This window comes from Salmo trutta, chromosome 14 (assembly GCF_901001165.1).
Source record: "Salmo trutta chromosome 14, fSalTru1.1, whole genome shotgun sequence".
Lineage (NCBI taxonomy): Eukaryota > Metazoa > Chordata > Actinopteri > Salmoniformes > Salmonidae > Salmo > Salmo trutta.
Genome location: NC_042970.1, coordinates 37944966 through 37956872, shown reverse-complemented (window position 1 = coordinate 37956872; position 11907 = coordinate 37944966). Strand labels below are relative to the sequence as shown.

General features: G+C 40.8%; 2 protein-coding genes across 2 annotated transcripts; one reads left to right on the top strand and one right to left on the bottom strand.

Moving 5' to 3' along the window:
- Window positions 1-8: 8 nt before the first annotated feature.
- Window positions 9-5388, bottom strand: LOC115208010 (protein S100-B-like). The gene is made up of 3 exons (XM_029775699.1): window positions 5307-5388; window positions 888-1031; window positions 9-260 (listed from the first exon to the last, which is right to left on the bottom strand). Exons 2-3 carry the CDS (start codon window positions 1014-1016, stop codon window positions 111-113), a joined length of 279 nt encoding a protein of 92 aa, XP_029631559.1. The 5' UTR covers window positions 1017-1031; window positions 5307-5388; the 3' UTR covers window positions 9-110.
- A 36-nt stretch (window positions 5389-5424) lies between these two features.
- On the top strand, window positions 5425-11189 carry LOC115208007 (inositol polyphosphate 1-phosphatase). Its single transcript, XM_029775693.1, has 6 exons — window positions 5425-5653; window positions 6938-7155; window positions 7321-7381; window positions 7564-7770; window positions 7997-8165; window positions 10471-11189. Exons 2-6 carry the CDS (start codon window positions 6952-6954, stop codon window positions 10997-10999), a joined length of 1170 nt encoding a protein of 389 aa, XP_029631553.1. The 5' UTR covers window positions 5425-5653; window positions 6938-6951; the 3' UTR covers window positions 11000-11189.
- Window positions 11190-11907: the final 718 nt, after the last annotated feature.

Below are 11907 nucleotides of genomic sequence, written 5' to 3'. Positions count from 1 at the left end.
GCTTTATCGTCATTACATCATCTTTATGCGAGAGGGTTACACAGTTTGTATGTGTGTTTTGCTGGTCACACACAGACACTCGCTCAAGTCTTCCCCTTTACATTGTGTCACTAATGGCGGTGATCCGTGCTGAAGAGATCATGGCACGTTGACGTCATCATGGCGATCAGAGCGATAAAATCTTGGAAGTCGATCTCCAGGTCTCCGTTCTGGTCCAGGTCTGCAAACAGCTCATCCAGAGTCTCTTTCTTTTGGACATTCTTAAAAGAGACAAGAACAGTCAACTGTGAAGAGTAATCTGTGTCTGATTAGAATTTGTGTCAGGTTATTGAGTTAAAAATGTCCTATAGGCCCATACATGCTTATAACAAGTAATAAAGCATTCACCTGCAGGCTTTAAGTAAAGTGTAATAATCATAGAATACTCATCTAAATCATTGCAATCAGCAGTTTAATATAATTCATTATTGTATCATTTTTTAATTCCTACAGAAGGCTAAAAAAACATTCCTCTTTTTCTAGTTGGATGTAGACCAGTGGTATAACCCCACGATGACACACTCCAGCCTGTACGGCTCTGGACAAAAGTAGTGCACTATATAGGGAATACACTCTTAGAAAGAAGGGTATTCGGCTGTCCCCATATGAGAACCCTTTTTGGTTCCAGTTAGAAATAACCCTTTTGGGTTCCATGTAGAACCCTTTCCACTGAGGGTTCTACATGGATCCCAAAAGGGTAATTTCTACCCTGGAACCAAAAAGGGTTCTTCAAAGGGCTATCCTAGACATAGATGTTGACAGTCAAAGAATTCTTTTAGGTTCTAGATAGCACCTTTTTTCCTAAGAGGGTAGGGTTCCATTTGGGATACAGACAGAGAGTGCCTCACAATTATGAAGTGACTCATCTCATTATTGATAAGATCTTTGAGCTCTGCCTTCTTCAGCTTGCACTTGTAGCCCGAGTATTTATGGAACACATGGATGATGGCGATCATGGCACTCTCTAGCTCTGACATGCTCTGCTCAGTTCTCTGTCAGGAACACAGAACCATATAATTACATTTAGAACATTCCAGGCACAGAACAGACACAGTAAGCATAAATCACCTTTCAAATCTATGTTTAAAAGGCCCAATGCAGTCAAAAATGTGATTTTTCTGTGTTTTATACAGTACAAAACATTAGAAACACCTTCCTAATATTGAGTTTGCTCTCAGAACAGCCTTAATTTGTCAGGGCGTTGACTCGACAAGGTGTCGAAAGCATTCCCCATGTTGACTCCAATGCTTCCCACAGTTGTATCAAGTTGCCTGCATATCCTTTGGGTGGTTGACCATTCTTGATACACACGGGAAACTGTTGAGCATGAAAAACCCAGCAGCGTTGCAGTTCTTGACACACTCAAACCGGTGCGCTTGGCACCTGCTACCATACCCCGTTCAAAGGCACTTAAATCTTATGTCTTGCCCATTCCCCCTCAAATGGCACATATGCACAATCCATGTATCAATTGTCTCAAGGCTTAAAAATCCTTCTTTAACCTGTCTCCACCCCTTAATCTACAGTGATTGAAGTGAACACTAAGAGGTTGAAATAAGAATGTGAAAATGATGACAATGCACTTTTAGTGTAAGAGCTGTTTGAAAAGACTGCCTGAAATTTCTACCTGTTTTGGTGGGATGGAGTTTTGGCCTGCCTGGTGATATTACCAGGCAGTAAATTAGACCAAAAAGAAAGAGCGTTCCAAACCTCTCTGCCAATAACAGCTAGTTTTCAGTTTTCCCCTCCCAACTCAGACCACTCCCAGACAGTCCTAGCTAAATTCTTGCTTGAGAATTGCTCTTTGCTATTTTTGTTTCTTTTCGATCATTTAATTGAAAACAATCAGTAAGGAACTTAGTTGTTACACAGAAATTATTTGATATTGAGATAAAAAATAGCTGCATTGGAGCTTTAAATGACTTTGTATGTTCAGAGTTTTGGTTGATACAATTACTGTAGGCTACCCATATACACAAATATATATATATATTTCAATATTATTTAAGTAAATTGGAATTAAATAGAAAGTATTTGAATTACCACTTTTTTTTTACTAGTTTCTTAGACACTCCCTATAAGATTAGTAACATCACCGGTCTTATGAGGTGTCATGCCCTGACCATAGAGAGCCTTTTATTCTCTATGTTGGTTAGGTCAGGGTGTGACTAGGGTGGATTATCTAGGTTGTTTTATGTCTATGTTGGCCTGGTATGGTTCCCAATCAGAGACAGCTGTTTATCGTTGTCTCTGATTGGGGATCATATTTAGGCAGCCATTTCCCCACTGGTTTTTGTGGGATCTTATTTTGAGTTAGTGCATGCTGCACCGCTTATGTTACGGTTCGTTGTTTGTTTCCTTTTTGTACGTTTTCACATAAATAAAGATGTGGAACTCAGAGCACGCTGCGCCTTGGTCCGTCTCTCCACACAACCGTGACATGAGGCATATTTAGAACTGTACAGTATTATAGCCTATGATATCATTGTACATGCTTTCATATTGCTCATCGCTCCTTAGCTAAACTCAATGCTCAAATAGGTCTACATTGTGTTTGCCTTATCGTCTTATAAATGGAAAAAAGCTCATTCAGATCAACTGACCATAGATTGACAGATGTAAAATACAAAATTACATTGATAACTATAGAAAGACACTTGAGGCATGGGACAATACAACACCAAAATTATTTTCCTCAACTAACTACACAAACAATTCCACACAAATGCAATAAATACTGCTCAATTATTTGCTTTATTATATTACCTGCATTTGAAGACAGAACCCAACCGTCTTTGGCTGTATTGTGAGGCTTGGTAGGCTAATGACAAACTGATGCTCTAAGCCTGAGACACTCCTTGATTGCGTCCCAAATGACATCATATTCCCTTTATAGTGCACTTTTTTGACCTAGGTCCATAGGGCTCTGGTCAAAAGTGGTGCACTATATACAGTTCCTTCAGAAAGTATTCACAGCCCTTGACTTTTTCCACTTTTTTTGTGTTACAGCCTGAATTTAAAATGGATTACATTGAGATTTTGTGTCACAAGCCTACACACAATACTCCATAATGTCAAAGCAGAATCATGTTTTTAGACATTTTTATTTATTACAAATGAAAAGCTGAAATGTCATGAGTCAATAAGTATTCAACCCCTTTGTTATGGCAAGCCTAAATAAATTCAGAAGTATACATTTGCTTAACAAGTCATATAAGTTGTATGGACTTATTCTGTGTGCAATAATCATGTTTAACTTTATTTTTGAATGACTACTTCATCTCTGTAATGCACACATACAATTATATGTAAGGTCCCTCAGTCGAGCAGTGAATTTCAAATACAGATTCAACCATAAAGACCAGGGAAGTTGTCCAATGCCTCGCAAAGAAGGGGACCTATTGGTAGATAAAAAGATAAAAATAAGACATTGAATATCCTTTTGAACATGGTGAAATCATTAATTACACTTTGGATGGTGTATCAATACACCCAGTCACTACAAAGATCCAGGCATCCTTCCTAACTCAGTTGCTGGAGAGGAAGGAAACCGCTCAGGGATTTCACCATGAGACCAATGGTGACTTTAAAGCAGTTACAGAGTTTAATGGCTGTGATAGGAGAAAACTGAAGATAGATCAACAACATTGTAGTTACTCCACAATACTAACATAATTGACAGATTGAAAAGGAGGAAGCCTGTGCAGAATAATACATATTTGAAAACCTGCATCCTGTTTTGCAACAAGGCACTAAAGTAATACTGCAAAAAATGTGGCAAAGCAATTCACTTTTTGTCCTGAAAACAAAGTGTTATGTTCGGGGCAAATCCAATACAACACATTACTGAGTACAACTCTCCATATTTTCAAGCATGGTGGTGGCTGCATCATGTTATGGGTGTGCTTGTAATCGTTAAGGCCAGGGGAGTTTTTAAGGATAAAAAGAAATGGGGTAGAGCTAAGCACAGGCATAATCCTAGAGGAAACCCTGATTCAGACTGCATTCCACCAGACACTGGGAGATTAATTCACCTTTCAGCAGGACAATAACCTAAAACACAAGGCCATATCTACACTGGAGTTGCTTACCAAGAAGACAGGGAATGTTCATGAGTGGCAGAGTTACAGTTTTGACTTAAATCTACTTGAAAATCTATGGCAAGACCTGAAAATCGTTGTCTAGCAATGATCAACAACCAAATTGACAGAGCTTGAAGAATATTAAAAGAATAATGAGCAAATGTTTCACAATCCAGGTGTGGAAAGTTCTTAGAGACTTACCTAAAAAATACTCACAGCTGTAATCGCTGCCAAAGGTATGTATTAGTGTTTATTTTTCAAAAATGTTTTATAACTGTTTTAATTTTTCTTCCACTTTAACATTACACAGTATTTGGTGTAGATCGTTGACAATTATTTTTACAATTAAATCAATTTTAATCCCACTTTGTAACAAAACAAAATGTGGAAGAAGTCCTGGGGTGCGAATATTTTTTCTGAAGGCACTGTAGGAAATAAGTCATTTGGAACATAGCCATTGTCCAGTGGTTGTGTTTTTCAGCCTTGTCTCTTAGTGCTCTGAACAGCTAAACTGTATTGATCAATCCCATGAAAGCTCTTATCAGTCAGCCAGACAGTGGCCATGTCCCAAACGACACCCTATTCTCTTTATAGTGCACTACTTTTATGACCTTTGGTCATATAGGCCCTGGTCAAAAGTATTGCACTGTAAAGGGAATAGCTTGCTATTCTCCATGCAGGCCTACTACAGTAATGATTGATGTATGCAGTATGATAATGTATGCTTCTGGTGGTAATAGAGGCAATAGGGTGCCACTAAAACCATTTCCTCTTCCATTGCTTCACTTACTGGGATTATCTTACTGTTGTGTTCATGTCAAATGACAAATGCACATAGGATTAGATTTGTTTAGGTCATATCTGCCTTGGATTGAGTATATATAATTGATGTGCCGATGGGGAGAAGAATAGGCTTTTATTCAACACTTTAAATGCTGTGTTGCATAGCTGTCTTCTCCCTTCACCTTTCTATGTAAAGAGAAATGTATTGAGGGATGTAGAATCGTTTTTAATTGAACATAATTCATAGGCCTACTTAATAGGGCGTAGGGTCTAGGTCTAGAACTGGTGCAGTTCAAATTGTCACATTGTTGCTAAACTAACGTAGCACGTGTAGACATATTGCAGCAAGATCATACGACTTCACACACTAGTAGTCAGGCTACAGTACTACATTATTCTAACCTCCGCCCACGTCGGCTGCGATGGAAAAGCCTTCGCGAGCTCAGTGGAAAATCACCTCCGTCCGCCCTTCCGATACGCAAAAACATCCGCACCGACGTAATCAAACAAGAACAGGAAACTACGTTCCTGGAGTAGGGAAATTATATCCCGAGATTGAATTGTCGCCCGTAGCCTATTTGTTTTGTTGTAGCCGACTGTAGACTAGCACACGGCATTACGCCCATTCAGAAACATCCTTAGCCTGCATTGACACAGGAAACATTAAGCAGATTGGATCGTGACGGGTCAGCTTTGAAGTGCGCTAGACGAGAAAATACCCTAATACGAATCAGCCGGAACATTTCCCGGTAAGAGTAAAATAAATTGCGATGTTTTTATATAAGGTAGCGTTCACTGTTGATGGCTTGTTTATATAAACACGGTAACTTCATTTCTAGGTCCGTGTTGCTCAAATAGCCTACTCAAATGGCGAGTGGGTTAGGTTTTTTTCACTACTGTAATCAACTACAAAGGCGTGAAATATGCGCACGTAGAGTAGCCTATATTCTGGATGGGTTGACCGCAATATTTGAATTTAAATGATTAAGCATTTATATGCCTGGTCGTGCTTGCTTTCCTGTTCTGTGTCACTGTTCTCTGTGTCAATGGGACACACTCTTTTCACGCCACTTCGATAAAAAGTGATTTATTTACATAGCAGGTTAAGAAAGCATTTCCCCTAACCCTTTTCCTAACCTTAACCTCAGTCTCATAACCTGCTACGTCAATTCTCCTAACCTGCTGCATGTTCTCCTAACCTGCTACGAAAAAGTAACTTCTGTATCGAAGTGACATAAAAATATTGTTTCCCCTGTGTCAGTTGCCTATTCTTGACAGTGAACTCTTGTCGTATTTGAAGAAGACTGTAATCAGTTTAACTCTTACAGAATTACAATATTATATTTTAATGTTAATATTTTGTCTTAAAACATAACGTGTTTGCAGTACCATAACCAGAGTAAAACTTTGGCTGTATTCAGTTTAAAAAAAATCACCTGTCCAATGGGGCAACCACACAGCTGACTCAACTTGCCCAAATTCCATAAGTGCCATACTTTTCACTTTGACAATAAGGAGCAAACAGAAATATCAGTTTTAGGCTACTGGACTTATTTGCATGTGGATAGAGAGTGCATGGTTTTATAAAACAGGCTATTGAATGGGGGTCATTCTTTTTCTTTGCTCTCACTTACGTAGAGATGTCCTAGTTTCATTATTACAGAGGCTATAATTAGGCATGCACTCAGAGGCAGGCCACATACATTAATGAACTCTCAATATCAGAGCAGACCTCCCCAGGTAATCCAGTTAATTGCTTCTTTACAACCTCTACAGAGTTTGTCTTTGACATCTTCAAGATCCTTTCCCCATTGAGAGAAGCTATGGCCTACAAGGCTGTGGCTAATCATTGTCCCTTTTATCTGGAGGACATTTTGTAACCCCTTAGGTCAGCCACTCACAGCACAATTTGCTGGGGGAAACAAACCACCACTATCTCTGACCCCATATCTAAGGTACTATCTAAGGCCCTGTTAGCCTACACAGGTATTAAAGGTGTTGACCATCTCTCTCTGTCTCTCTCTATCTCTCAGGTTAGGTGTCAAGTATGGCTGATCTGCTGAAGCTGCTGCTGCGTGTGGCAGAGAAGGCGGCCAACGTGGCCCGCGTGTGCAGGAAAGAAGCCCCTCTCTTCCAGCTGCTGGTCCAGGAGAAGACTGGAGTGGATAAGAACAAGAAGTTTGTCCAGGACTTCAAGACGCTGGCTGATGTGGTGATCCAAGAGATGATCCGCCATGATGTTGGAGCTCAGGTACATGAACCAAAACACTTCTCATGTTATCATGATGAGGATTTTTTCATGTTTGAAATATTTCCAGGCAAGCCTCTGGAGGATTTGTGGCATATCCCTCTCTAGTATAATCAAATGTTTTTGGCAATCTTAACCCTCTACTCGTTTTATCCTGTTTTACCTTAGTTTCCTGAAATGATTGACCATATACATGGAGAGGAGTCTAACAAGTTTGAGAATGGACTAGGTTAGTAATATCACCCACAGTTCAGTAACACTTATTACTATGTAACAATATGTTAATACAATGCAGGTACATGACTAACAAGTGTTATAACATGGGTATAAGAGCAACATATACAATGCAACATGTACTTTTTAATAACACTAGACCTGTTGACTGTGTGTGCATTCATGCGTGCGTCCCAGGGGAGAGTGTGATAGTCACAGTGTGTGGGACGGAGAAGGAGACCGCAGCCCTGCTGGCCACAGTGCTGGATGGGGACCAGACGGCGGCGACTCTCCTGGCGCATGCCATCCACCAGGACGCTAAGCTCACACTCACTGACACGGGGACAGACGACCTCCACATACCCCTCAGCCCCTCTGACCTGGGCATCTGGATCGACCCCATCGGTAACACCTGACCTAGAGTCACTATTTAAAAACAAGATTTGTTGTATCTCCGTAGACATACATGAATGGAAATGATGGCTAATGTTTAGCACTGAGCAGATCCATTTGTATTGTATGGTGTAATTACTACGCCAACGCCATGGGAGAGATTTTTCCTTGTCCTTTAACACTGTTATAAGCATGGCATTGTATGCACGTTGTTCCTATCGGTTTGGTTGTCGTTCAGATGCCACCAGCCAATACATTGAAGGTCGTGAGGAGGAGGCGGCGGAGGGGCGTCTCTGTCCGTCAGGTCTGCAGTGTGCCCTGGTCCTGATCGGGGTTTACCTCCGCGCTACTGGGGAACCCGTCATGGGGGTCATCAACCAGCCCTTCAACCACAAAGACCCAACAGGGTGAGACTCTAGAACAGGGGTCTCCAACAGGTAGATCACAAGCTACCAGTAGCTCGCAGCCCACCTATGAGTAGCTCGCCAATCAATTCTAAAAGTACATGCATCCTTCCATCGCAATGTCATAAAAACAAAGCTCCCTGCTACTATCAAATCAAAGCCACATTGACATTATCCCAACTCGGGTTAGCCACTATTGGCTTAAAAAGCCAAACGTAACACAATACCTGCAAATTCATTTCCAGCAATATGGCCGTCTGTCTGTCTGTATGGTATGTGCATTTGTCCATCACTCCATATGTAGCCAGTTAGCAAAGCTAATGATAACCGTTTTGTGGGTAGACAGAAAGACTTTCCCCAAAAATCATCTCAATTAAACATTAACTGCAAAGTAGGCTTACCTGACAGAACTATTGTTATTTTTTTATACCCCTTTTTCTCCCCAATTTCATGATATCCAATTGGTAGTTACAGTCTTGTCCCATCGCTGCAATTCCAGTACGGACTCAGGAGAGGCTAAGGTCGAGAGCCATACATCCTCAGAAACATGACCCTGCCAAGCCGCACTGCTTCTTGACACACTGCTCACTTAACCCTGAAGCCAGCCGCACCAATGTGTCGGAGGAAACACTGTACAACTGGCGACCGTGTCAGCGACCTGACAGAACTATAAATGATAATTGTTTGTATCAATTGGGTGGCCATTGTTTTGGAAACTCCGCCATGACAGTAGGCCTAGCAGCAGAAACATTGCTACATTGACACATTCCTCTTTTGCCAGATGTGCAATTAAAGGGGAATTACACAAAAATTTAAATGTGTTCATTTTTAATCTTCCAGAAATGGTGTTCTGATGTGATTTAAGCATTTATATGGACATCCATTTTCGTTGATGCTCTATGAATAATTGTAATATTGAGTCTAAAAACATTTTTTTCAATCCCAAACCAGGAAAAATAAAACAGAGAGAACTGAATTTAATTTCATGGGGCCTGTCATGCCGAATACTGTTTATCAACCATTATTTTATTAGGTACAGTAACCAGGGATAAGTTGCATGGTAGAGAAGATTAGAATGTGCCTATTTGAAAGCATTTAAAAAAAAATTATAGCTCACAACAGGTAAAACATTTTTTTAAGTAGCTCTCATGCTAGAAAAGGTTGGAGATCCCTGCTATAGAACCAGAACAGCAATCAGTTCTGACACCAGGGGCCTCATTTATAAACGCTGCGTATGTACAAAATATACCCCAAAACGTGCATTCGTTAATGAGAAGAGCGAAGATCTATTTATTTTATTTATGCAATCTAAAAAATATATAGTAATAGGACTCTATTTCCTGATCATTTCAGAATAAATTCCAGACCTTTTCTGACTATGATGGTTTCAAATTCCCGAAGAAGCCTATTCAACAAATTAGGATACAATTCGTCCCATCTCTCATTTAATCTGACCAAATTCACAGTAGTAAATAAGGTATTTCAAATATTTTGCTCCATATGATCCGATCCGGAGCGCAGTTAAAATTAAAACATAACAGTAGAATTGACAGTTCACCTTGTAATTTCAAATGTTTGAAGTGGGCATCGACAATGTTTCAGAATTCGCGGGAAGCGCATCATATTTAGGTTGGGGGGAAAAGTAATTGCAAAACATTGTTAAATAAAATGTTCTGCAAACTCCACAACAATTTGTCCGTTTTTTTTATTTCAGACATAGTCACTCCTTTCCTTTGCTACAGCAAAATCACTGGGAGGAAAATGTAGCAACACCTCTGAGAACAGATCTAATTTGCCATGGCTCTATCTTTTAGAAACTGCTGTGGCCTAATTTCAAAAGTTCCACATCAAAACAGAAAATTAGGGGGTTATTTTCACCATAAAAGCTAAATGATGTGCATTTTCCAGGCGGAATTATAATGCTTGTTCACGATGCGCAGTTTACGACTAGTCTGATTTATAATGCGAAAAATGTGCAAGTATGGCATGCGGCAAGTTTATAAATCTCAATATGTTTTGACTTAGTCTTTTCAGAAATGTTGCACGCAAATATTTAGTGTGAAATTTACTCAATTGTTATGAGGCCCCTGGGTTATGGTCAATGCTATTTCAGTTCAGTTGATTCAAATAACTCATTGTTACCAATTTAAATATTGGAATGTTTTTATTTTCAGTGACGATTTTCAATCCACTTACTGAGTTGAATTATAATTAAACCTGTCTGACACAGAAATAACATGCTCAGTTCTCATCAACAAAGCTGCCTTTGTCAATAACATGTTTGATGTGATGTACATATTTGTTGCAGCTGGAAGGGGAAGCATTTCTGGGGTGTGTCATGTGGGAACATCAAAGCCTGCTCAGTGCTCAGACCTAAAGACAGACCTGCAGAGACGACAGCAGCGGGAGGACCAGGGCTCTCAGTGGTGATGAGCTCCAGTGAGAAGCAGACAGTGAAAGAGGCTTTGGCCCCTCTGTGCGGGCCTGACAGGCTGATGTACGCCTCGGGGGCCGGATACAAGATCCTGTGTGTGATCTTGGGCCTGGCTGACGTCTACGTCCTCTCAGAGGGCAGCACCTTCAAGTGGGACTCCTGCGGCCCCCATGCCCTGCTCCGTGCACTGGGTGGGGGGATGGTGGACCTTAAAGAGTGCCTCCACTCCTCTGGCTCCAGCCACTGTCAGGGGGGGCACCAGGACCAGGGGGAACTGACCTACCACCAACCCCACACAGAGAGCACTGGAGCAGACCACTGGGCCAACCAGGGGGGCCTGGTGGCCTATCTCAACTGTCAAATTCTCCATAGGGTTATTGGGGAACTGAAGGGCAAGTTTTAAAGGAAGAGTAGCTGATGATGGTGGGCACAAGTATCATTGCTTATAGGGTCGTGCTGCTTAATATTCTATTTTTGGAGGGTCAGTGGTGTTTTTCTATTGACTATGCTGTCCAAGTTATGTTTAACAGCTATATATTTGCAAATGTAAATATATGAAGGAATATAAACATGTTATTAAACTAACTACAGTAGTTGGTATGTTTAAATGTGTTTTGTAAAAGATTAAGCTATACCTAAATGGAAGGTCTCTTTAGAGTTACTGGTTCTCTCATTGTCAAGAAGTGTGTTGGTGGCAAATCAAACTTCAGGGAAGACCTGAGTGCTGTTTAAGTATCCCACTTATATTCCAAAGCAAGATAATCAGAATTGAAAGATACAGGTAAGAATGGGAACAGGCATGGTTCATGAAACAGTCTGTCACACCAAAATGTGGCTAATGGAAATAACCCTTTTAATTCGTTAAGGATCTCTGCTGGACCTACCAGAGAATCTCTTGATGACCCAGTTGAAGTTGTGAAGTAGTGGGACAGGGAGGCGTTTAGTAAATATCTCAAGTGTCTCCCTTTTGACAGAAGCACTAATGGTGTGTGAGGCGATAGCGGAGAAGACTCAAATAAGCTGGCTTCTGGGAATCTGCAGCGGCCCAGAAAAGGCCTTTTATGGAAGAGAGGTGTGTTCTACACTGTTTCCATAGCACTAGCTGTATGACTTAGGATAAGTCAGGTCAGAGGAGGAAAAAGACACGAGGTGCCCGTTTAATTTTTGGTTTACAGTAAATGAAGGATTAAACCCCTTTGAAGGAATGGGGAAGAACGGTCACGTAGCGATGCCCGGTGGCTTTCTGGAGCTAATGTAGAAAACGGGTAAACCAGGTCATGAGGTTCACAAGGGTTTTGCTCTGTTATGGGA

Bases quoted from the DNA above. Each gene is read 5' to 3' on its own strand.
- LOC115208010 (XM_029775699.1), bottom strand. From the start codon at position 1,016: ATGTCAGAGCTAGAGAGTGCCATGATCGCCATCATCCATGTGTTCCAT. The intron at 261-887 runs GTGAGGCACTCT...GTCTCTTTTAAG, and splicing joins AGATGAGTCACTTCATAATT to AATGTCCAAAAGAAAGAGAC.
- LOC115208007 (XM_029775693.1), top strand. From the start codon at position 6,952: ATGGCTGATCTGCTGAAGCTGCTGCTGCGTGTGGCAGAGAAGGCGGCC. The intron at 7,156-7,320 runs GTACATGAACCA...GTTTTACCTTAG, and splicing joins GCCATGATGTTGGAGCTCAG to TTTCCTGAAATGATTGACCA. The intron at 7,382-7,563 runs GTTAGTAATATC...CGTGCGTCCCAG, and splicing joins CAAGTTTGAGAATGGACTAG to GGGAGAGTGTGATAGTCACA.